Source organism: Oncorhynchus masou, chromosome 30, assembly GCF_036934945.1.
Source record: "Oncorhynchus masou masou isolate Uvic2021 chromosome 30, UVic_Omas_1.1, whole genome shotgun sequence".
NCBI lineage: Eukaryota > Metazoa > Chordata > Actinopteri > Salmoniformes > Salmonidae > Oncorhynchus > Oncorhynchus masou.
In genome coordinates this window covers 16436164-16458564 of record NC_088241.1, presented here as the reverse complement: position 1 = coordinate 16458564, position 22401 = coordinate 16436164, and the positions used below count along the sequence as shown (strand labels likewise).

Genomic DNA, 22401 nt, shown 5'->3' with positions numbered 1-22401 from the left:
GCCGTAAACCCTAGTTCGTCTATATCACACGTTTTAGCTGGCATTTCTTGTTAGCTAGCTAATGTTAGGGAGTTACTGGTTTGTGGAGCCAGGGAAAGCTATGAAGTAGCAGGTATGTTGCTATGGCAATATTAAATAGGAAGTGAGGAGTAGTTGGCCATTTAAATTATTTTCGGCACAATTAACAAGGAGACTGAATCAGCAACTTAAATATCGAATTCCTAGCTATGATTATTTACAAAATGTTTAAACATTTTTATTTTTTAAGTAACAAGTAAACGTCTCCCAGAAAGTTATTTATGGTTATCACGTATGTTTCGAACGTTTCCAAAATACACTTCATGTACCACAATACAAAGTGACCAACTGTATTGGCCAATCAGAACAGCTTCTGATTAGCCAATGAGTGGATGGCGGGATATTCAAAGTTCAAATTTGACGGAACCTTAACAGAAAAATGTGTGTACTGCAGTTGGATCGGTAGGAAGGGTTGTGCATTTATTTATTTTTTAAATGTGGAAACAGCATCAACAATTTAATTAAAACACTATCCACATGCGAAAGTCATATCGATAACTTGAGACCAGAAAATATAACTAGCGTTTTGAGAGAACGTGCCAGTAATCTGTCGGAGGAGGAAAAGTCAAGAAAATGGGAGATTCGGGCACACAAACGCATTCAGGTGGATGTAAGTTAAACGACCTTGCAACCTAATTAACATTACGTTTGTTAGACAATAAATAGTAAACTGGTTGTTTTGCCTGTTTTAGGTGGATGGCTAACTATAGATCGCAGGTAACATTAGCAAATGATCTAACCTTAACGTTAAAGGCTTACTGTAAAGTTGTAGCTAGCAAACTTGCAAGGCTCCTAATATAACGTTAGCTAACTTGTCAAGGTTAACTTGGCTCAAGTCCATGTCAACTCAGGTATTTAGTTAAGTTAGCTAGCTAGATGGTACTTTGTATACAGTTATATGATTGTTTGACATTTTGTTACAGATGAGCGGTTAACAGCTGAGGAGATGGATGAACAACGCATCCAGAATGTTGCCTATCAATACCTGTGCCGTTTGGAAGAGGCTAAAAGGTAAGAACAGATAACTTTCTTCTCAGTTGGTTTCAGACCATAGCTGACGTGTACTTCAGACTATATCAGTATTACTTCACCCTATCATGGATAGCGAACTTGCTTTTGAAGACCGATGTAAAGACAGTTTCAAGTTTGATATTTGACGGATATTCGCGCTTTCAAACCACTTGAGCCACTCCAAATAAGTGTCATGATGTTGGAAAAATTGCACAGGTCTTATTTTCACGATTTGGACATTATTTCGCTTTCTAAAGCTAATAAACATGTGGAAATGTGAGCAGCATTTCGTATTCCTCGTTGAATTAGTTAGGGAGCGTAAACAAACATTTATTTACATTCGAATGTCAATAGCTCCTTGGTCATGTGACCGAGTGACTCAAACAAGGTGAATAAATGTAGAGCGTTTGTAGACTAAGAAAAAATATTAAGTGACAGTTTCATTAGTACTTAAAGTCATCACAGATGAGTGTCCACCAAATCTATGACAATAGAGAATGAATTGTAAGCACCAAAGTGTGTTTGTCAAAATAATATCTGAAAATGACAGTTGTTGAACATAAATTGCTATTGCAAATAGAAGTATTATGATATATGCAGTTGAGGAATGTTCTATGTACCAACACTACATGTAGGACAGACATTCCCACATACAGGATATTTAAAATAAGTTTTTATTTAGCCAGTTTAGAACAAGTTCTCATTTACAACACAGTTACACATGGAATAAACAAAAGTACAGTCAACAACACAATGGAGAAGTCTATATATAGTGTGTGCAAATTAAGTAAGATCAGGGAGGTAAGGCAATAAATAGGCCGTAGTGGTGAAATAATTACAATTTTGCAAATAAACACGGGTGACAGATGTGCAGAAGATGAATGTGCAAGGAGAGATACTGGAGTGCAAAGGAGTAAAAAAAATTTATTTATTTATTTGGGTTGAGGTAGTTGGGTGGGGTATTTACAGATGGGCTGTGTACAGGTGCAATGATCGGTAAGCTGCTCTGACAGCTGATGCTTAATGTTAGTGAGGGAGATAAGTCTCCAGCTTCAGTGATTTTTGCAGTTCGTTCCAGTCATTGGCAGCAGAGAACTGGAAGGAAAGGCGGCCAAAGGAGGAATTGGCTTTAGGGGTGACCAGTGAAATATACCTGCTGGAGCGTGTGCTACTGGTGGGTGCTGCTATGGTGACCGGCGAGCTAAGGTGGGGCATTACCTAGTAAGGACTTATAGATGACCTGGAGCCAGTGGGTTTGGCGACGAATATGAAGAGGGCCAGCCAACGAGACCATCCATACAGGTTGCAGTGGAGGGTAGTATATGGGGCTTTGGTGAAGAAACGGATGGCACTGTGATAAACCGCATCCAATTTGCTGAGTAGAGTGTTGGAGGCTATTTTGTAAATGACATCGCCGAAGTCAAGGATCGATGGATAGTCAGTTTTACGAGGGTATGTTTAGCAGCATGAGTGAAGGATGCTTTGTTGCGAAATAGGAAGCTGATTCTAGATTTAATTTTGGGTTGGAGATGCTCAATATGAGTCTGGAAGGAGAGTTTACAGTCTAACCAGACATCTAGGTATTTGTAGTTGTCCACATATTCTAAGTCAGAACAGTCCAGAGTAGTGATGATAGGCGGGCGGGCAGATGCGATCGGTTGAAGAGAAGGAAGGAGAGTTGACGGAAGGAGAGTTGTATGGCATTGAAGTTCGTCTGGAGTAGAGAGCGACCTATTAATTGGCATGGCCGATTTCAAATTTTCATAACAATCGGAAATCTGTATTTTTGGACACCGATTTGGCCGACTATTCTCTATTTTTTTACACCTTTATATAACTAGGCAAGTCAGTTAACAACACATTCTTATTTTCAATGACGGCCTAGGAACAGTGGGTTAACTGCCTTGTTCAGGGGCAGAACGACAGATTTTTACCTTCTCAGCTTGGGATTCAATCTTGCAACCTTACAGTTAATTAGTCCAACGCTCTATAAAAATCAATCAATCATAATCGCTAGTTATTAACTACACATGGTTGATATTACTAGTTTATCTAGCGTGTCCTGCGTTGTATATAATCAGTGCGCATTCGCAAAAAAGGACTGTCGTTGCTCCAATGTGTACCTAACCATAAACATCAATGCCTTTATTAAAATCAATACACAGGTATATATTTTAAATCTGCATATTTAGTTAATATTGCCTGCTAACATGAATTTCTTTTAACAAGGAAAAATATGTCACTTCTCTTGCAACAGAGTCAGGGTATATGCAGCAGTTTGGGCCGCCTGGCTCGTTGTAAACTGGGTGAAGACTATTTCTTCCTAACAAAGACAGCCAACTTCGCCAAACGGGGGATGATTTAACAAAGCGCATTTGCGAAAAAAGCACAGTCGTTGCACGACTGTACCCATAAACATCAATGCCTTTCTTAAAATCAATATAAGTTTATATTTTTAAACCTGTATATTTTGCTAAAAGAAATCCAGGTTAGCAGGCAATATTAACTAGGTGAAATTGTCACTTCTCTTGCTTTCATTGCATGCAGTGTCAGGGTATATGCAACAGTTTGGCCCACCTGGCTCGCTGCAAACTAATTTGCCAGAATTTTACATAATTATGACAACATTGAAGGTTGTGCAATGTAACAGCAATATTTAGACTTATGGATGCCACCCGTTAGATAAAATACGGAACGGTTCTGTATTTCACTGAAAGAATACGCATTTGGTTTTCGAGATGATAGTTTCCGGATTCAACCATATTAATGACCTAGGCTCGTATTTCTGTGTTATTATGTTATAATTAAGTCTATGATTTGATAGAGCAGTTTGACTGAGCGGTGGTAGACACCAGCAGGCTCGTAAGCATGCATTCAAACGGCACTTTCCTGCATTCTGCCAGCAGCTCTTCGCAATACTTCAAGCATTGCGCTGTTTATGACTTTAAACCTGTCAACTCCCGAGATTAGGCTGGTGTAACTGATGTGAAATGGTTAGCGGGGTGCACGCTGATAGCGTTTCAAACGTCACTCGTTCTGAGACTTGGAGTAGTTGTTCCCCTTGCTCTGCAAGGGACGCGGCTTTTGTGGAGCGATGGGTAACGCTGCTTCGAGGGTGGCTGTTGTCGATGTGTTCCTGGTTCGATCCCAGGGAGGAGCGAGGAGAGGGGCGGAAGCTATACTGTTACACTGGCAATACCAAAGTGCCTATAAGAACGTCCAATAATCAAAAGGTATATGAAATACAAATCGTATAGAGGGAAATAGTCCTATAATTCCTATAATTTAAAACTTCTTACCTGGGAATATTGAACTCATGTTAAAATGGAACCACCAGCTTTCATATGTTCTGAGCAAGGAACTTAAACGCTAGCTTTCTTACATGGCACTTATACTTTCTTCTCCAACACTTTGTTTTTGCATTATTTAAACCAAATTGAACATGTTTCATTATTTATTTGAGGCTAAATTGATTTTATTGATGCATTATATTACGTCAAAATAAATAATCTGGTTAAATATGTGTTCATTCAGTATTGTTGTAATTGTCATTATTACAAATCAATTAAAAAATCGGTATCTGGCTCTTTTTAGTCCTCCAATAATCTGTATCATTATTGGCGTTGAAAAATCATAATTGGTCCACCTCTAGTGTTGAGGGGTGGTCGTTTTGACCGCTGACCCATTACAGATGCAGGCAATGATCGCTGAGATCCTGGTTGAAGACAGCAGAGGTGTATTTAGAGGGCAGGTTGGTCAGGATTATTTCTATGAGGGTGCCAGAGTCTATGGATTTGGGCTTCTAGCTTACCTGGTAGGTTCCATGATAATTTGGGTGAGTTCCATGTTATATCCCAGTTTAGGTCACCTAACAGTACAAACTCTGAAGATAAATGAGGGGCAATTAATTCACATATGGTGTCCAGGGCGCAGCTAGGGGCTGAGGGTGGTCTGTAACAAGCGGCAACAGTGAGAGACTTATTTCTGGAAAGGTAGATTTATAAAAGTAGAAGCTCGAACTGTTTGGGCACAGACCTGGATAGTATGACAAAACTCTGCAGGTTGTCTCTACAGTAGATTGCAACTCCACCCTCTATGGCAGTTCTGTCTTGGCGGAAAATGTATACACATACATAGAGGCATTATTCAGCTATGATTTTACCACTCAGAATCCAGAATGGATATGACAATGTGGCAGCACAGGACATAATACACCCTTACAACAATCTACTTTTTGATCTTCTTGACTTCTAATCTGGTTAACTGCTACTCTGTGTCAAGAAAAGAGCCCCGATTTCGGGTTTGTGTACTTCAGTAAAAAAGGTCTGGTTTAGATTCATTCCTATCGCCCCGTGTCCCCGTTCATAGGGGCATGAGAGACTAGTCTGGTAGAATTGAGTTGGCACTTTATTGGCCCAAACACCCACAGACCCACAAGGTTGAGGTTACTCATGGACAGTAATTAGTCATTTATTTATTTTTTGATGCATTGTGTTTTCTAACTGTCCAAGAATAGGATCTAAAGTGTTAGGAAATATTTGTTACCATAAATACAAAGGAGGATGTCTCTCCTCATACCTCTGGCACTTTAGTCAGACTGCCAGACTTTGCACCACAGAGCCAATCAGGAGAGAATACCAATTGAAAGTCAAGAGGTGTGTGTGTGTGCCTTTTGGATTACTCTCTCTCTTTACAGAGAACCCCTGTAGTTCAAGTCCAGAGCTACCCTTCCCCATTCAGTCTGCTCTGCGCATGTCTGAAAGTGACAGAGCCAGCAGTGAGTTTTTCACAGTATGTCATAAAATATTATTACACTTATGAATGTATGTAAAATGCTAATATGTATTAGATCCAGTACAATGGAATAACTAAGACCTGCATTTGAATGCAGTGTGTTCTGATTCCTCCTTTCTGTACAGCAGGGTCAACCAAAAACACTGGCCTGATGGTTCATGCAGATACTGGGGAAGCAATATAGAAATGTATTGATCCCTTAAATGATTTTACTATTAAATGACCCATATCACAACCCTCATACCTCTTCACAAAAAATGTATCTAAATCATTTTTGGAAAAAGGATTTTACTCACAAAAGACTTAGACGTTTATTTTCCCAATTAGAAATAGTAGGCCATACATCAAATAACTATTTTCATCAGAAAAACGAACCCTCAAATGCACTATTGCATTTTGTAAGTTGTCTGCAGGTGGCTTGTTGCGAATGCACTCATATCAAGTCATTATCGGGTTCTGTAAACTGCGTTCTAATACTCGACGTAGAAGGATTTGTCTTAATGTACAGTATATGACAGTGATGCTATGAAAAGGATTCTTTCACGTTATCAAGCTCACTCTGTCTGACAAATCGCTGCCTATTACTGTGATTAAAGAGTATATGAAACATTGTTTTTCATGAAGCCTACCTGTGCTCCTTCCTTTAAGCACCTCTGTTCAAACACCTCTCCTGTCCTTGATCCATACCACATACAGACATTTTCAGATCTTTTCAGGGTCCATATAAAAGATAGTTATTGCAAGGTTGGAACATTTGTTAACTTCCTTTTTTTTTTTTTTTTTTTTTAGCACCCATGTAAAATAAAGGCCTGCAAAGCTTACAGATTTAAGTCTAATAGCATGAGATGAAAGTAGACCAACATCAGTGTGAGACGGCAGTCAGTGGACATTCTGAACCTGGTTTGAAGTCACTAGGTCACATGACCAAGGAGCTTTGGGATTTTAAATTGAGAAAAATTCATCTAAAAACATGTGAGATGAAAATGGACAAACTAAAGGGTGTGCAATATAGAAAGGTAGTCAGTGGACATTCTGAACCTTGTTTGAGTCTAGTAGGTCATAAGACCAATGAGCTATTGAAATTCAAAAATGTAAATAATTTAAAAGTTGTGAGATGTAAATCTACATTTTAAAAAAGTGTGCAATGTGTGTCTATGCCATTGGGTTAGCTAGAACCACTTTTGAAAGTTTTAGGAGTAATGGTTAAATAGCTATTGAAATTAGAAAATGTTGCTTTGTCACTATGTTGACGGTCCCTAACTGCTGTTGGTGGAGGTAAGGAAAACTACAGCCATATATCCGTCTAATATCTAACCTGAAACTGTCGTTACCTCGGTCTTCTGAGATAATTGGCCAATTCACTTGTCTGCAGGAAATTGTAAAAGCAACTATCTCTGTCATTTAAGTCTGATTGCTCTTACTTCATGTTTTAACACATCACATGCAATACTTGGACAAATCTTGCGTTAATATTCGCTAGTAAGTTGACATTAGACTTATGTTCTCTCTTTACAAGATGGATGGAAGCTTGTCTCCACGAGGAGCTGCCTGCCCCGACTGAACTGGAGGAGGGGCTGAGGAACGGGGTGCTGCTGGCCAAGCTAGGCCACTGTTTTGCCCCCAAGATCATCCCCCTCAAAAAAATCTATGACCTGGACCAGGAACGCTTCAAGGTCTGTTCTATTGTTCACAGCCCTATGGGTTTTACTGAAATGCCTGTCAGTAAGAAAGACTGAGAAACTTTTCTTTTGGATCTTTTGACAGTCTTGTCATTTATTTTTCTCTAAAAAATAACACTCTGCCTCTTGCTTACCTTCGTGGTCCTTTAGAACACCCTATTTTTCCTAGTACCTGCTTTTCTGCTCTAATATCTTTTCACATGTGACTGTGATTGAAAACCAACTCCTTTGAATTAGTGCTGAGCAAGCATAATACTCTATTTCAAAGGCATTGAATAGTGTAGCTGAATATCAGAGGTGTCATAATGCAGATTTCTCCAACGGATCATATGTTTCTCCCTCAGGGTATGGGATTGCAGTTCCGCCACACGGACAACATCAACCATTGGCGCAGTGCGATGGCGGAGATCGGACTACCAACGGTACATTTTAAAGGGAGAAACTCTTTATTAGGCCTCTCCTCATGTATAACAGTCGCTATCTTGTTTACTATTACACCTGAACTGCACCTAACCTGTCCTTGTTTCAGATGTTCCACCCAGAGACCACTGACATCTATGATAAGAAGAACATGCCCAGAACTGTGTACTGCATCCATGCTCTCAGCCTCTACCTTTTCCGACTAGGTTTGGCCCCTCAGATCCATGACCTCTGTGGCAAGGTCAAATTTACAGGTAGAGTCTTACTTAGTAACCCCTTACTATTCAATCACAACTGGTAACTGGGTTAAGGGGAAAATATCATTAATATTCCTCTCATTCCTGTGTTTTTTTGGGTAATATTTGTTCTCCAGAGGAGGAGATTAACAACATGAAACGGGAGCTGGACAAATATGGCATCCAGATGCCAGCCTTTAGCAAGATTGGGGGGATCTTAGCCAATGAGATAACAGTGGATGAGGCTGCTGGTAAGTAGAGGCACAGATGTTTTTGCTTTGATGTTTTCAGATGTAGAAAATACACCTTATTTCAAGTTAAAATATGAATTCACACTGGCCCAAAATGTGTTAGTTTTAGACAAGGGGTTGTCTGTTGGCACATTGGTACTCTACTTAAACTGATATGGATGGGATTCCAAAATTGAAACGCCTAGAGACACATCAGATACTATTGAAGTTCCTTAGTCATCGACTGTGATCTAAGAGTCAATGTTTTCACTATCCTTGAATAGTTTATCAAAATGATGCCTCCATCTCCCTTCTCTCTCCCTCCAGTCCATGCTGCAGTTATAGCTATCAACGAGGCGGTGGAGAGTGGGCATGTGGAGGTGACTGCCCAGGCCCTGCGGAATCCCAGCGCCATGCTCACCAACCTGCAAGCGCACCTGATGCCAGTCTACCAGGAGATGCTGCGCCAAGCACGGGCACAGAAGGCGGCTCTCGCCTTCACCAAGGTGACTGACTGAATTAATATGATCATTTAAAAATGCATTTATAGCCATATCCCTGGTACAGAGTTTCTGTTGGTGTCAGGATGGTAATCGTGTACTGAATTTCTAGTGTAAAGGTTCAGAAGAGAAGGATATCTATGAGGAATACCTGACCCAAAGTGAGATTCAAGAGAATATTGACAAAGTGAATGGTGAGTAGGACTTAACCATCAAACAGATAAATAAGAAGATGAAGGGAAAAAATCAGAACTAAATCAAATATTTTTGTCACTGTTTGCAGTGCGTGCGGCCATAGAGCAGGTGGACGAGGCCCTGGATTGTGGGGACTCTCTGGCCCTCCTGGCAGCCCTACAGGTCCCCTGTCTGGCCCTGAGGGGCCTCCAGAGAGACCACGGGCCCTGGTACCTGGAGCAACTGACCACTGACCGTGAACAGAAGGCCCTGGTGAGAAACTGCACATTAACACCACGCGCACACGCACACACACACACTGACCCCTGACCTTTGCTCACTGACATGTGGCAGGACCTGGGCTGTGTGGACCCTCTTGAGCGAGATGAGCTGCAGGAGGGGGTGTGTGTGGCTAACGAGGAGGCCCAGCGCAACCAGACAAGTTAGTACACACTCAACTAAATACTGTAGTCAGTTCTTATAACAAGGGGCATGCACTATATAAATTCTAGTGACTCTTGAGTTGCTGCATGTGTGCTTAAGTATATTAATGACTGGTCCTTTGCAGTCACAATGTTCCGTTGTAGATCCATCCAAACAAAGTGTGTGTGTTTATTCAGTGCAGAAAGCTGTAAGGTCCATCAATGAGGCTCTGCGTCTTGGGGAGCCCAGGCAGACTGTTCGTGCCCTCATGGACCCTGATGCCCACCTCCCAGACGTCTACCCCTTTGCCTCAGCGCTCTACCAGAGTGAACTGGCCCCACTGCAGCGACAAAGTCCTCAGGTAGGTTAGGCTACAGTTCCCCACCTGGCCCATCAAGCTACCATGGCCACCTAATCTCCCTCATATCACTCAACTCCTTTTCTCTGCAACTCTGTCTTGGCTGTAAACAAGACTGTTCCATTAACATTTTGTAAAAAAAAGAAATAGATACTATATAAACAATAGAAATATACTAATATAAACAATATAGGGGGAAATGACCAGGTTACTGAACTTGAATAACTTTGTTGTATGTAAACTAACTATAGTGAATGTGGTCCTCTGTGCCTGCAGGGGGACCTGCAGCAGGAGGAGCTGTACGTAGCAGTGGAGATGCTCTCGGCGGTGGCTCTCATCAACCAGGCGGTGGAGGCCAAAGATGTGGGAGCCTTTTGTGCCACGCTGATCAGCCCTGCAGCCGGTCTGGCCGATATTGACGACAGCCTAGTCCAGAGGTGGGTTTCCAGTACCACTCTCCTGACAATTCTCCGTTGTCCCCATGTAGCCTGGTTGCAGATCTGTATACTTTAACGAACTCCTTTGTCATTTGCCTCAGGTACTTTGAGGAGCTGGGTGATCAGAGGAGGAAGGCTGGGAGAGCTCTGCTGACGTGGAACGATCTCCAGAGAGGACTAAACTCTGTAAATGCAGCAGCACAGGAAGAGCATGACCGTACGTTTGGTGAACTGGACACCAACTCCCAGAAACACTCTGGGTTTAGGTCCATTGACAGCAATATTTTGTTGGATGCTATTTGATTCTAAAACCACGGAAACACCTTTTATTTGACTGGATCTGCTTCCTGTTTGTCCCCAGAGATCCTCACCATCGGGCTGATTAACCAGGCCCTGTGCCGAGGCGACCCTCAGAAGACTCTGGCTGCACTGCTGCTGCCTTCCAGTGGCCTTGAGGAGGTGACGACACTCAATGCCCGCCGCTACCATGACGTACTGACCAGAGCCCGGAGGCAGAAGGCTGAGGTATGTCATCCAGGAAGACATAATAGTTTAAAACAGGGAATCTAAAGATTTTGTGGTTCATTATTCAGTGCTGTGCCTTGTCCTATCACAGGTGAACCGTGACCCAGGAGCAGAGTTGTGGTTGGCTGACATTCAGGAAGGAGTGAGAAGAGCCAATCAGGACACTCAAAGAGCCCTGAAGAGTGAGTTGGCATGATACCCTCCACCTCGTCTTTTTAAAGCAATGGTGAAATTCTATGCTGATGGGTTTCCTCACAACAACTGCAATTCATGTTGTCACAAAATGTATACCGTTATCTTAACTGTGTGTGTTTCCTTGGCCAGTGTCCTTGGGCTTGGCGGCCGTGAACCAGGCGGTGAAGGAGGGCAAGGCGTCCCAGACTCTGCGAGTCCTGCGTCTGCCAGAGGTGGCGCTGCGGAGCGTGGTGGCAGAATGTGCTGGAGTGTACCAGGCTGAACTCACCGCCCTACTCGGAGCCAAATCTGTGGGAGGTCTGTACCCACTACTGTGATTCACTTGCGTTCATGCTGGTGGTGATCTATGCACTTTAGTAGCATATTAGCTGCTCACAATTGGTCAGGATTAACTGTAGACTCAGTGACACACAAAGTAAATGTCAATTTCAGCAACAACAGAGTTGAAGAATGAGGCTAAACGTCTCCACTGTTTTGGTCTCGTAGCCGCCACATTGTAGCAGAGTGAAGCATACCCGTGTTCATGCGCAGATGCTATGTTGCATAGCGCTCATCTTAGTATCTGCGGTGTTGCTCCTGGCAGCGTCATAACACTGAGTCTACCTTTAAGCTTCTAGGTAGTGATGACAAGCCATAATCTCTATGTACTTGGACTTAGGAGACAACCGGAGCCCATGGCTGAAGACCAAGACTGAGGACAGCCCCTACTACTTCCACCTGCACAAGCTGGAGGGCACCTGGGAGAGACCGCAGGGCTTTGTCCAGTGCACAGTGTTCCTGGCCCACGAAGAAATACAGGTCAAAATTACCTGTAAATTCAGTAGAAACAAGTATGGCTGAAGAGCTCGAGTTTGTATTGAATAGATAAGCCAACAGTTATTATGGCTGACTGTCTCTGTGGTCTGTCTCCCTCTACAGGCGGTGCTGAGCAGTGTAACTGCTGCCCACGGCCGGGAGGTGCATTGGAAGGCCAGTGAGGGCCTGGTGGTGCAGCTGCAGGCCAGGGCCCAGGGATTCCTCCTCAGACAGAGGCTGGGTGCCCGTCTGCACTTCCTCAACACCCAGCTACCTGCCATCATCACCATCCAGGTCAGCTACCATAGAACGCATAGAACTACAGTGCAGACTAACGTTACATACCAAAATACATGTTTCAAAACCGAAAGGTGCTCAGTGTGTGTGTTTGTTTCCAGTCCCACTGGAGGAGGTTCGTACAGCAGAGAGCCTACAGAAAGAGGCTACAGTATCTCTACCAGAACTGGAGGGCTGTGGTCAGGGTAAGGTTGACCAAATAATCTCTTTGTAAATTAAAGACGAACCCTGTGTTGAAGTTGACCATTGTTTTTTCTTACTGTGTGTGTTAGGTCCAGGCCAGTGTGAAGATGTGGATTGCTCGGAGGAAATACCTTTCACGTCGGCGCTTCTTCAGACGTCAAGTGAGTGCAACCAACCATCACCCCTGTAGACAAACCCTCAGCTCTAAAAATGGCTACATACCTTGAAATGTAGCCTGACCTTTGTTCTTCTACAGGTGGGCGCCATTATAAAGATCCAGGCATTCTTCAGAGCCAACAAGGCCCGTGAGGAATACAGAAAGCTAGGTAGGTGGCCACAGCTCCACTCACAAGTCTGCCTGGTTTCCTACAATTGTTTTTATTTTTACAATGATCATAAATTTAGTCCAATGTAAATACCAAGTCTTTTGCATAACACCAGTCTCAATTGCATTGACATCCCCCGTATTAACACCGTGATCTTGTTCTCTTCTAGTCCACTCCACTACCCCTCCTCTGTCAGTAGTGAGGAAGTTTGCGCACCTGCTGGAGATGGGTGACAACGACATCCGCCAGGAGGGGGAGCTGCTGCGTATGAGGGAGGAGGTGGTGAGGACCATTCGCTCCAACCGCCAGCTGGAGACTGACCTGGACCTAATGGACCTCAAGATAGGACTGCTGGTCCGCAACCGTGTCACGCTGCAGGTCGGAGCCTATTACGTTCCATTATTACTACCCCGGCTTCAGAAGTTCTATTCATTTTTGATTTGGAAGGTGCCTAGAAGGGTCCGTCGTCCATCACACTTCTCATCCATATATTTGATTAACTAACATGACTACAGGAGGTGGTTTCCCACTGCAAGAAGCTGACCAAGAAGAACAAGGAGCAGCTGTCGGACATGATGGCTCTGGACAAGAGCAAGGGCCTCAAGGCCCTGAGCAAAGATAAGAGGGAGAAACTGGAGGCTTACCAGCACCTCTTCTATCTGCTACAGGTGAGCTGATGGAAGCGACATTTTTTTTTTAGTAGGTATTAACGATACAGGGTCGACTATTTTATCCGCCCCCTCGTATGTGGCCTGTACTGAGTTTTCTGCAATGGCTCGCTTAATTTAAGTGTGTGTGTTCTCCAGACTCAGCCTCTGTACCTGGCCCAGCTGATCTTCCTGATGCCCCAGAATAAAACGACTCTCTTCATGGAGACGGTCATCTTCACCTTGTTCAACTACGGCTCCGACTGCAGGGAGGCCTACCTGCTGCTGCAGCTCTTCACCACCGCGCTGCGCCACGAGATCAAGTCAGTGTACACACACTATTCTCACACACACAGGCTGTCAGGGGGATCAAGTTGCACTGAACTTAACCTCTCTTTCTCACTCCCTCCCTCTCAGGTGGAAGGTGGACCAGCCCCAGGAGGTGGTGACTGGGAACCCCACAGTCATTAAGATGTTGGTGAGTTTCTACCGCCATGCCCGCGGTCAGACGGCGTTGAAGGAGATCCTGGGGCCGGCCATTAGAGAGGTGCTGCAGGACCGCACCCTCAGCATCCGCACGGACCCCTGCGAGATCTACAAGAGCTGGGTCAACCAGACCGAGACCCAGACCGGCCACAAGAGGTCAGCACTGAACCAGGAGCAAATGTAGTATCACAGAGACACACACTCATTCTCCTATAGAGAGCCATCTACTAGAGGTGACTAGACAGTTTTAGCCATGAGGTCGGCATACAGCAAATACTTTGCAGACTGATTTACTTACTTTAGTTGAATGTACTGACTTGATTTTCTCATGACTAGTATTTTAAAGATATGTACTCTGATTGGCTTCAAGAGGTCCATTGAGAAACATTCATCTATACAGACACAACATACTCTGTCTCCTCTCCCCAGCTCCCTGCCCTATGAAGTGAGTGCAGAGCAGGCCCTGGCCCACCCAGAAGTGCAGCGTCGCCTGGACATCTCTATCGTAAACCTCAAGAACCTCACAGACCGCCTGCTCAACGCAATCACCAGCAACCTGCATAAATTACCGTAAGAGGCCCTTCATATGCACTCTGCAGAGCTTCCTTTTCATTCTCAGTGCAATTAATTTGAATCACCAGCAACTTAATCAAACAGCTGTTGGTGGCTCATGTCTTCCTCTCACCACATTTGGCTACTTATTGATTTAGTTTGATTTCTTTCTCTGGTACTTTATATTCTGTGATGGGAGTTCAACACTCAGGCGTTGTCCTTCCTCCCACAGATATGGGATGCGCTACACAGCCAAGGTCCTGAGAGATTCTCTACATGAGAAGTTTCCTCAGGCCAGCGAGGACGAGCTTTACAAGGTAAACTACTGACCAGACTCGATGATTAAATCACTTAGATACGGTTATCAGCTAGACAGGATCTGAACCTTCCATGTGTGATGCCGTGTTGTGGTTAGATTGTGGGGAACCAGAGGGGTATTCCACAAAGCTGGTTTAACAAATTCAGGTTTTCCCGACCGTATCCGGCTTGTCTTAACCAGATGAGGGAGTTTAGGATTTCTTTGTTCCAGAACCGTTGCTTCTCGTTTAAGTTATTAGGCTTAGCAAAGCTCTGATTGATCTGACAACTGGCTCGTGCACGCAACATTCAAAAAGGTCCTCATGTCGATAGATATTGGGTTCGGTCTTTTGACTCCATATTTAACAAGTCTAAAACAATTGTAACACAACATATTATTACAGCCTCCACTCTTCTGGGAAGGCTTTCCACTAGATGTTGGAACATTGCTGCTGGGACTTGCTTCCATTCAGCCACAAGCATTAGTGAGGAGGTCGGGCACTGATGTTGGGCAATTAGGCCTGGCTCGCAGTCGGCATTCCAATTCATCCCAGAAGTGTTTGATGAGGTTGAGGTCAGGGCTCTGTGCAGGCTAGTCAAGTTCCTCCACACCGATCTCGACAAATTTCTGTATGGACCTTGCTTTGTGCATTAGGGCATACGTTGTCATGCTCTTCAGTAAGGCTATTCTAATTCCAATGTTTGTCTATGGAGATTGCATGGCTGTGTGCTTGACTTTTATACATTGGTACTGTACATTTGTGTATATGTGGTGTATTTACCCCAAAAAAGTAATACATCCACTACTGCAAAAGCCAGAGGGCCAGAGCCTGGCAGACAATTGCAGACAGTAAATGTGTGAAGTGGCATGATTCCAATATTTAATAGGCCTAGCTTACACACATGGGAGACTAGTCATGTTTTTACTTTATAATATATCACCAGCGTTGCAATAAAAATGCTTAAGTGTCAAGGCTATGGCCTAATAGGCTACTACAACTTACATATGTCACAAATGCAATGCTAGGCCCATTTGGTTTGCTAGAAGTGTTGGCTACAATATTCAATAGCTACCTGTTTATGCAGGTATATATTTTCTGTTCACTTTGTCTCCTTCATTTGGTCCAGAGGGTCTTTGAATTGGGAATGTGTCCCTCTGCAGCACCAATGACTTTGGAAAATCTGAAGGATGAATTAGGCTACTTTTATCATGTTGCCTAGGTTTATTAATGTGAGATTAGCAAAGCATTGCTGGCCTCAGTTTACTCTACCTGCAGTTCAATCACCACCTTCCGGAGACACCTGAAACCCCACCTCTTCAAGGAATACCTAGGATAGGATAAAGTAATCCTTCTCACCCCCCCCCTTAAATGATTTAGATGCACTATTGTAAAGTGGCTGTTCCACTGGATGTCAGAAGGTGAATTCACCAATTTGTAAGTCGCTCTGGATAAGAGCGTCTGCTAAATGACTTAAATGTAAATGTAAATGTTCTGTAGAAGTCCTCCATGATTATATGGAAAACTTGATAGCCAAGGAATGCAATAAAGACATCTTCAATGTGAGGCACCTCATATAGCTCTACACACAGTTGCCCTGCCAAATAGTTCAGCATCGCCGGAAATAAAGCACTGTAAAGCACTGCCAACTACGCAGGCTCCGATGTCAAGTGGATTTTCTAAAGGACAAGTCACAGTCATGAACAATCTTATTGGTGGAGAAGTCCTGTATTCACCAAGACAGGCTAAGATCAAGTTAACCTAGTAGGTAGCAGTTTTACTTTAGAATTCGGTGCTACTATGGTTTCTGATCAGGTTGTCTTTCAACCTCTTTTTCTGGAACTGGAACGTCTCTCTAAGTCACTAGTCTGGCTTTCTGGAATACTGGCGTTATGGTCAGATTGTGGGGAACATGATGGTTGTGTTGTGGTCAGATTGTGGGGAACCTGGTGTACTACCGCTACATGAACCCAGCCGTGGTGGCGCCGGATGGTTTTGACGTGGTCGAGTTCTCGGCCGGCTCCTCCCTGCTCCCCGAGCAGCGCCGCATCCTGGGTTCCATCGCACGCATCCTGCAGCATGCTGCCGCACACAAACACTTCCACGGTGACAGCCCTCACCTGCGTGCCCTCAACGACTACATTACCCTGACGCACTCCAAGTTCCGGTGAGTCGTCCTGTCATTTTAGTGCAGCCTCCACCACCTTTAGAGGAGAGCTTTATTACTATAATTAGGCAAAATATGCTACGTGGTTCTTAAGCACTGTTCATATGTCTTCCGCAGTAAGTTCCTACATGCTGCGTGTGATGTGCCGGAGCCAGAGGAGCGTTTTAACATTGATGAGTACTCTGAGATGGTCATCCTCAACAAGCCTGTCATCTATATTTCCATCAGTGAGCTCCTCAACACCCACAAGGTCTGGATGCCACATAAGATAAAGACTCATCCAAACTTTTAGTTTAATGGGTTCTGAGGGATGTTGGTTGGGTACCAACCTTTTCATTTTAGTAGATCCTGTGCACTAAAGTGTGTGTGTGTGTGTGTGTGTAGCTTCTGCTGGAGCACCAGGACTCCCTGTGTCCCGACCAGTCTGACCCGTTGCTGAATCTGCTGAGAGACCTGGGGAAGGTGCCCACTATCCACGCTCTGATTGGTGAGGGGGCTGTGAGCGCTGCGGAGCCCCAGACAGAACAGACCCTGGCCCAGTACAGTAAGACTGAGGTGTCTCTCACCCTCACCAGCAAGTTTGATGTGTTCAGGGGCTCTGACGACCACCCTGACGCCAGGGGGATTCTCCTCAGGTAGGGGCTTAAACCATTTAACATTTCAGTGTGGTACGGCTATCACACTATGAAAATGGCATGTCTAATGTGAAGTGTGCTTGTTTTGCAGTACCAAACAGTTGATCATTGATGTGATCCGAGCCCAGCCTGGAGACACACTGAGTGAGGTCCTCAGGGCCTCCTCCTCTCAGGATCAGGTATATTCCACAGCTCTTCACTGGGCTCCCACACACCCTCTTCCTCACACTCATCCCTCCGCAGGAAGTTGGTAGTAGTTAACCCCCTAACCGCTGGTGTACTCCTCTCCTCTCTCAGGAGGTGCAGCATGGGTGGATGATGCATCGCCGTGCCCAGAGGGATGCCCGCACCCCCGAGAAGATGAAGAGGAACCAGTCGATCGTTGCCGACGGCAACCTGTCTCTGGAGGAGAAGAAGCGGAAGATCCAGCGTAGCCTGAGGAGGCTGGAGAGCCTGGGGGTCCTGACTCCACCTGACTCTGAGACACAGATACTACAGCTCATAGCCAAGGTGGAAAGAGACACTACACATTACAACTAAAATGTCATTGTGTGTGAAGTTATCCTACCAAATCAACTACACCTGAACCAAGATGGTATATCTCGTCACAATTGGTCGCCATTTGGATTTGCCCCCCCCCCCCCAATGTAACCCTCTTTCCAAACCATCCTTCCCAGGACATCCGCCACCAGCGTCTGTACCGGCAGCGTCGTCAGGCTGAGCTGGTCAAGCTGAGACAGACCATGGGCAGCCTTCACTGCAAGAGCTCCTTCCACAGTGAACAGGTGGACTTCTACAGCCAGTACATCACCACCTGCCTGGATAACCTCACAGCCAAACACAGGTACACATAAACACATGTGGGAGTGTGACCACACTGTTTGAAGTTCAGGAGTAAAACGGCTGCAGACTGCTACCGTGCTGAGCGCTCGCTCTCTCTCCCCCCTCAGTAAGGTGAGTGGAAAGAAGTCAGCAGAGAGCAAAGGGAAGAAGAGCAAGCAGCCCACTCTGACCTACACTGCTGCCCGTTTACATGAGAAAGGAGTCCTGTTGGAGATTGAGGACCTGCCAGTCACACAGTGAGTATACACACACCCAAGCAGGAACATGCACACACACCACCCTACCAAATCACCATGTATGGTTACTTAGGGCCTCAAGAAAATAAATTAAAAAACATTTATCTCTCCTCAGGTTTAAGAATGTAATCTTTGACATTGTGCCCGGTGAGGAGGGCGGCACGTTCCAGGTAAAGGCTCGCTTTATGGGGGTGGACATGGAGAAGTTCCCCCTCAAATACCAGGTGAGTGGGTGGTAGTGGTGGTAGTAGTAGTAGAAACTAGACATTTCAGTACAAACCTATGGTCTGTGATTGATGCATATCCCAGTCTCACTGAAATCAGTGCTCTATATTGTATGTGATGCATTGGTAAATTATTTAGTGTTGCTATTTTTGAAAGATCTTGGATTTCAGAACTGTCTATTCGTGTGTGTGTGTGTGTAGGACCTGCTGCAGCTCCAGTACGAGGGAGTGGCGGTGATGAAGATGTTTGACAAGGCCAAAGTCAACGTCAACCTGCTCATCTTCCTTCTCAATAAGAAGTTCTTCAAGAAGTGAGGGGTTAGAGAACTGCCAGATCTCCCACCTCAAAAGGCTAATTTTTTTTGTGTGTGTACTTTGGCTACTTTTTGTAAATGTACCAATGGACAGATTTAGTTCATATCTAACTACATTAATCAAATCAGTCAATTTAGTGATATTATTCAAGCAGGACATTCAAAAATGTGGTCACTCAGGATGAGGGTTGCTCATTTAATAATAATGAACTTGTGACTTGGAAATGTGTTTTTACATATCCCAACTCCTGAGACACCCTCAGAGTTTGGGGCAGACATAACAGCCTACCTGGAGCAATTGGGCTTAAGGTTCTTGCCCAAGGGCATTATACAGATTTTTCACCTTGTCGGCTTCGGGATTTGATCCGGCGAACTTTCGGTTATACTGGCCCGACGCCATTGTCTTACGTCAGATCGTGTCACTCTTACGTGATGCTTGTCCCTTAAACTCAATTCAGTGCAGACTGCCGTCGTGCTATCTGACGTGAGACAATAGGGGCCAAACACTAACCTTTAGGTTACCTGCTGCCCAACTATTTGCCTTGAGTGATGTTCCTCATTTTCCTTGTTGGGATGACAGGGCTATAGTATGCCTCAATTTGTATTAATCTCACCCTCCCAGATTTACATTTTTTTTCTTTTATATCTTGAACATATTCGAGCAGCTTTACTTTAAGGGATTTTAATCAAAAACACTGCAACCTTATTTACATGTTATTTTATCTCTAGTGGCTCTGTGTACAAACGGCTTAATCTATTATCATTTATTTAATCCTCTGATATTATACGACTGTATCCTAATCATTTTTCAGCCTTGCTGAGTTCGCCACCTTTCTCCCTTTCAAAAACTCACTGAGCAACTTCTCATACAGTATGGATGGATTTGTTTAAATAGAAACACTACAGTTTGCCACATAGCAGCCGACACAATCCTCTAGTATTTTGTGCACTACTTAAAATGGGCACAGGACCGCCCGATAAGCCATATTTGCTTCCCACTCCACATACATATGCTCTCAGGGGATTTTTATGTTGCGCAGCATAATGTTTCAAATGCCACATTCATTAGCCTAGCAACAGGAAATGGTACTGTAATATGTGCCTTGGGACTTCCTGTGATTATGGTTTGTCTCTCTGAAGTGTAGGTTACTGACAGGTTTGGCCACATTGTAAGGTATTTGACCCGAAAGACAGATGACATTGCAATGAGGGTGACTCCATTTAGCTAGGCTTCTGTCAGCTGGAGATGTGGTTGAGCCTTGTTGTCCAACCTTTGACCTCACCTAAGAGGCTTGACCTTTTTGTTAGTCTGTGCTTGAAACTTTGTTCAAACTTATGTACATATTTTCTGTCATTTGTTTCTCTTCTCTTTGTATTTTCATCTGTCATTCTGCTACCCTAATGTCAGTCTTTTGCTTTTTCTTTTCAACACTAATGTTCAGGCCAGTCACAATTAGTTGGTAAATATGAACATGGTCCAACATGACAATAAAACTAATTTCTTTACATGTCAGTACTGTAGGTGAAAAGGAAATTTAGTCCATTGTCTGTTTAGATGAATTAACCAACTGCCTGATTTTTAAATTGTTCTAATGAATCTTACTATGCAATGGAAACTGTTAACACTCCTGTTTTTTACTTTTATATTCTAATAAAAATGTAATTTTTCTGTCATAGTTTTGTTTTTACATAGTTTAATCAAGTATTTTCTTCACTTGTTCTTAATAGTTTATTTCTAATGAGAGATTGTATTATTTTCATAATAGCCATAAGACTATACATGATTGCTCTGTGAGCGCCACAAACTGGTAAATAACAATACCTGCCATAGATATTCACCATGTATACTACATGACCAAAAGTATGTGGACAGCTACTTGTCAAACATCCCATTCCAAAATCGTGGTATTAATATGGAGTTGGTCTCCCTTTCCACTATAATAGCCTCCACTCTTTTGGGAAGGCTTTCCACTAGATGTGGGAACATTACTGCGGGGACTTACATCCATTCAGCCATGAGCAATAGTAAGTCTGGCACTGATGTTGGGCGATTAGGCATGGCTCCCAGTTGGCATTTCAATTGATTCAGATGGTGTTGAGGTCAGGACTTTGTGCAGGCCAGTCGAGTTCTTCCACATCGATCTCAACAAACCATGACTGTATGGACCTCGCTTAGTGCGTGGGGGCATTGTCATGCTGAAACAGGAACGGGCCTTCCCCAAACTGTTGCTGCAAAATTGGTAGCACAGAGTCGTCTGGAATATCATTGTACGCTGTAGACTTAAGATTTCCCTTCACTGGAACTAAGGGGCCTAGCCGGAACCATGAAAAACAGCCCCAGACCATTATTCATCCACCAAACTTTACAGTTGGCGCTATGCATTCAGGCAGGTAGCGTTCTGTCATCTGCCAAACCTAGATTTGTCTGTCAGACTGCCAGATAGAGCTTGAGTCATCTCTCCAGAGAACATGTTCCCACTACTCCAGAGTCCAGTGGCGACAAGTTTTACGCCACTCTTGCCGACATTTGGCGTTGTGCATGATTATCTTAGGCTTGTGTGCGGCTGCTCGGCGATGGGAGCCAATCTGATGAAGCTCCCGACGAACAGTTCTTGTGCTGAAGTAGTGTCCAGAAGCAGTTCGGAACTTGACAGTGAGTGTTGCAACCGAGGACAGACGATATTTACGCACTTCAGCACTTGACGGTCCTGTTCTTTGAGCTTGTGAGGCCAACCACTTCGCGGCGGAGTGGTTGTTGCTCCTAGACATTTCCACTTCACAATAACTGTACTTTGACCGGGGCAGCTCTAGCAGGGCATACATTTGATGAACTGACTTGTTGGAAGGGTGGCATCCTATGACCGTGCCACGTTGAAAGTCACTGAGCTACTATACAGTAATGTGCCCGCGCAATAATACCAGGTAGCCACTAGAGGGCACAGTTAGCTTTTCGGTCAATAGCTTCCAGGCAGCATCCTGTGCAGAATAAATAGACAATGGTTTTAACAGTATTTGTTCAACTAAATTGTAGAAGCATAGGGCTAATAATCTTTATATTTAATGGTAGTTTACAAAAGTTGGAATGCCAATTAAAATGCATGCAGATTTGCATGTAGGCCATTAAGTGTTTATTACTCATGGCAATTAAATGACCTTTGTTTATTGTTAGACCGGGCATAATACATCCTGAATGCGGGTCCCATACTGGTAGCTTACCTCAGCCATGAAATATGTTTAACATAAGGTCCAAGTGATTGCATAAGAAATAGGCTACAAAAACCTGACAAAATTGTCCCTTGACTAAAAATAGTATAAATGCATCAAAGTAGGCCCAGTAGGC

At 44.0% G+C, this 22401-nt stretch overlaps 2 protein-coding genes across 2 annotated transcripts in view; one reads left to right on the top strand and one right to left on the bottom strand.

The window, feature by feature from the left end:
• LOC135522174 (thioredoxin-interacting protein-like) overlaps positions 1-22401 on the bottom strand; it is a 328799-nt gene that overhangs the window by 213758 nt on the left and 92640 nt on the right. The gene's annotated exons all lie outside the window — the stretch shown is intronic.
• On the top strand, positions 416-20733 carry iqgap3 (IQ motif containing GTPase activating protein 3). The gene is made up of 36 exons (XM_064948191.1): positions 416-688; positions 1002-1089; positions 7400-7556; positions 7907-7984; positions 8092-8236; positions 8356-8469; positions 8776-8954; positions 9061-9142; positions 9232-9395; positions 9477-9564; positions 9743-9906; positions 10180-10340; positions 10442-10557; positions 10702-10865; positions 10957-11047; positions 11190-11357; positions 11719-11858; positions 11979-12149; positions 12254-12337; positions 12425-12496; positions 12592-12661; positions 12831-13039; positions 13177-13329; positions 13468-13631; positions 13726-13950; positions 14224-14364; positions 14579-14663; positions 16577-16809; positions 16927-17059; positions 17194-17444; positions 17536-17623; positions 17742-17954; positions 18122-18288; positions 18395-18523; positions 18639-18747; positions 18949-20733. Exons 1-36 carry the CDS (start codon positions 652-654, stop codon positions 19060-19062), a joined length of 4947 nt encoding a protein of 1648 aa, XP_064804263.1. The 5' UTR covers positions 416-651; the 3' UTR covers positions 19063-20733.

Coding starts and splice junctions, on each gene's coding strand:
- iqgap3 (XM_064948191.1), top strand. CDS start 652: ATGGGAGATTCGGGCACACAAACGCATTCAGGTGGAT. Junction 689..1,001: donor ACAAACGCATTCAGGTGGAT/GTAAGTTAAACG, acceptor ATTTTGTTACAG/ATGAGCGGTTAACAGCTGAG. Junction 17,955..18,121: donor TACTACAGCTCATAGCCAAG/GTGGAAAGAGAC, acceptor CATCCTTCCCAG/GACATCCGCCACCAGCGTCT.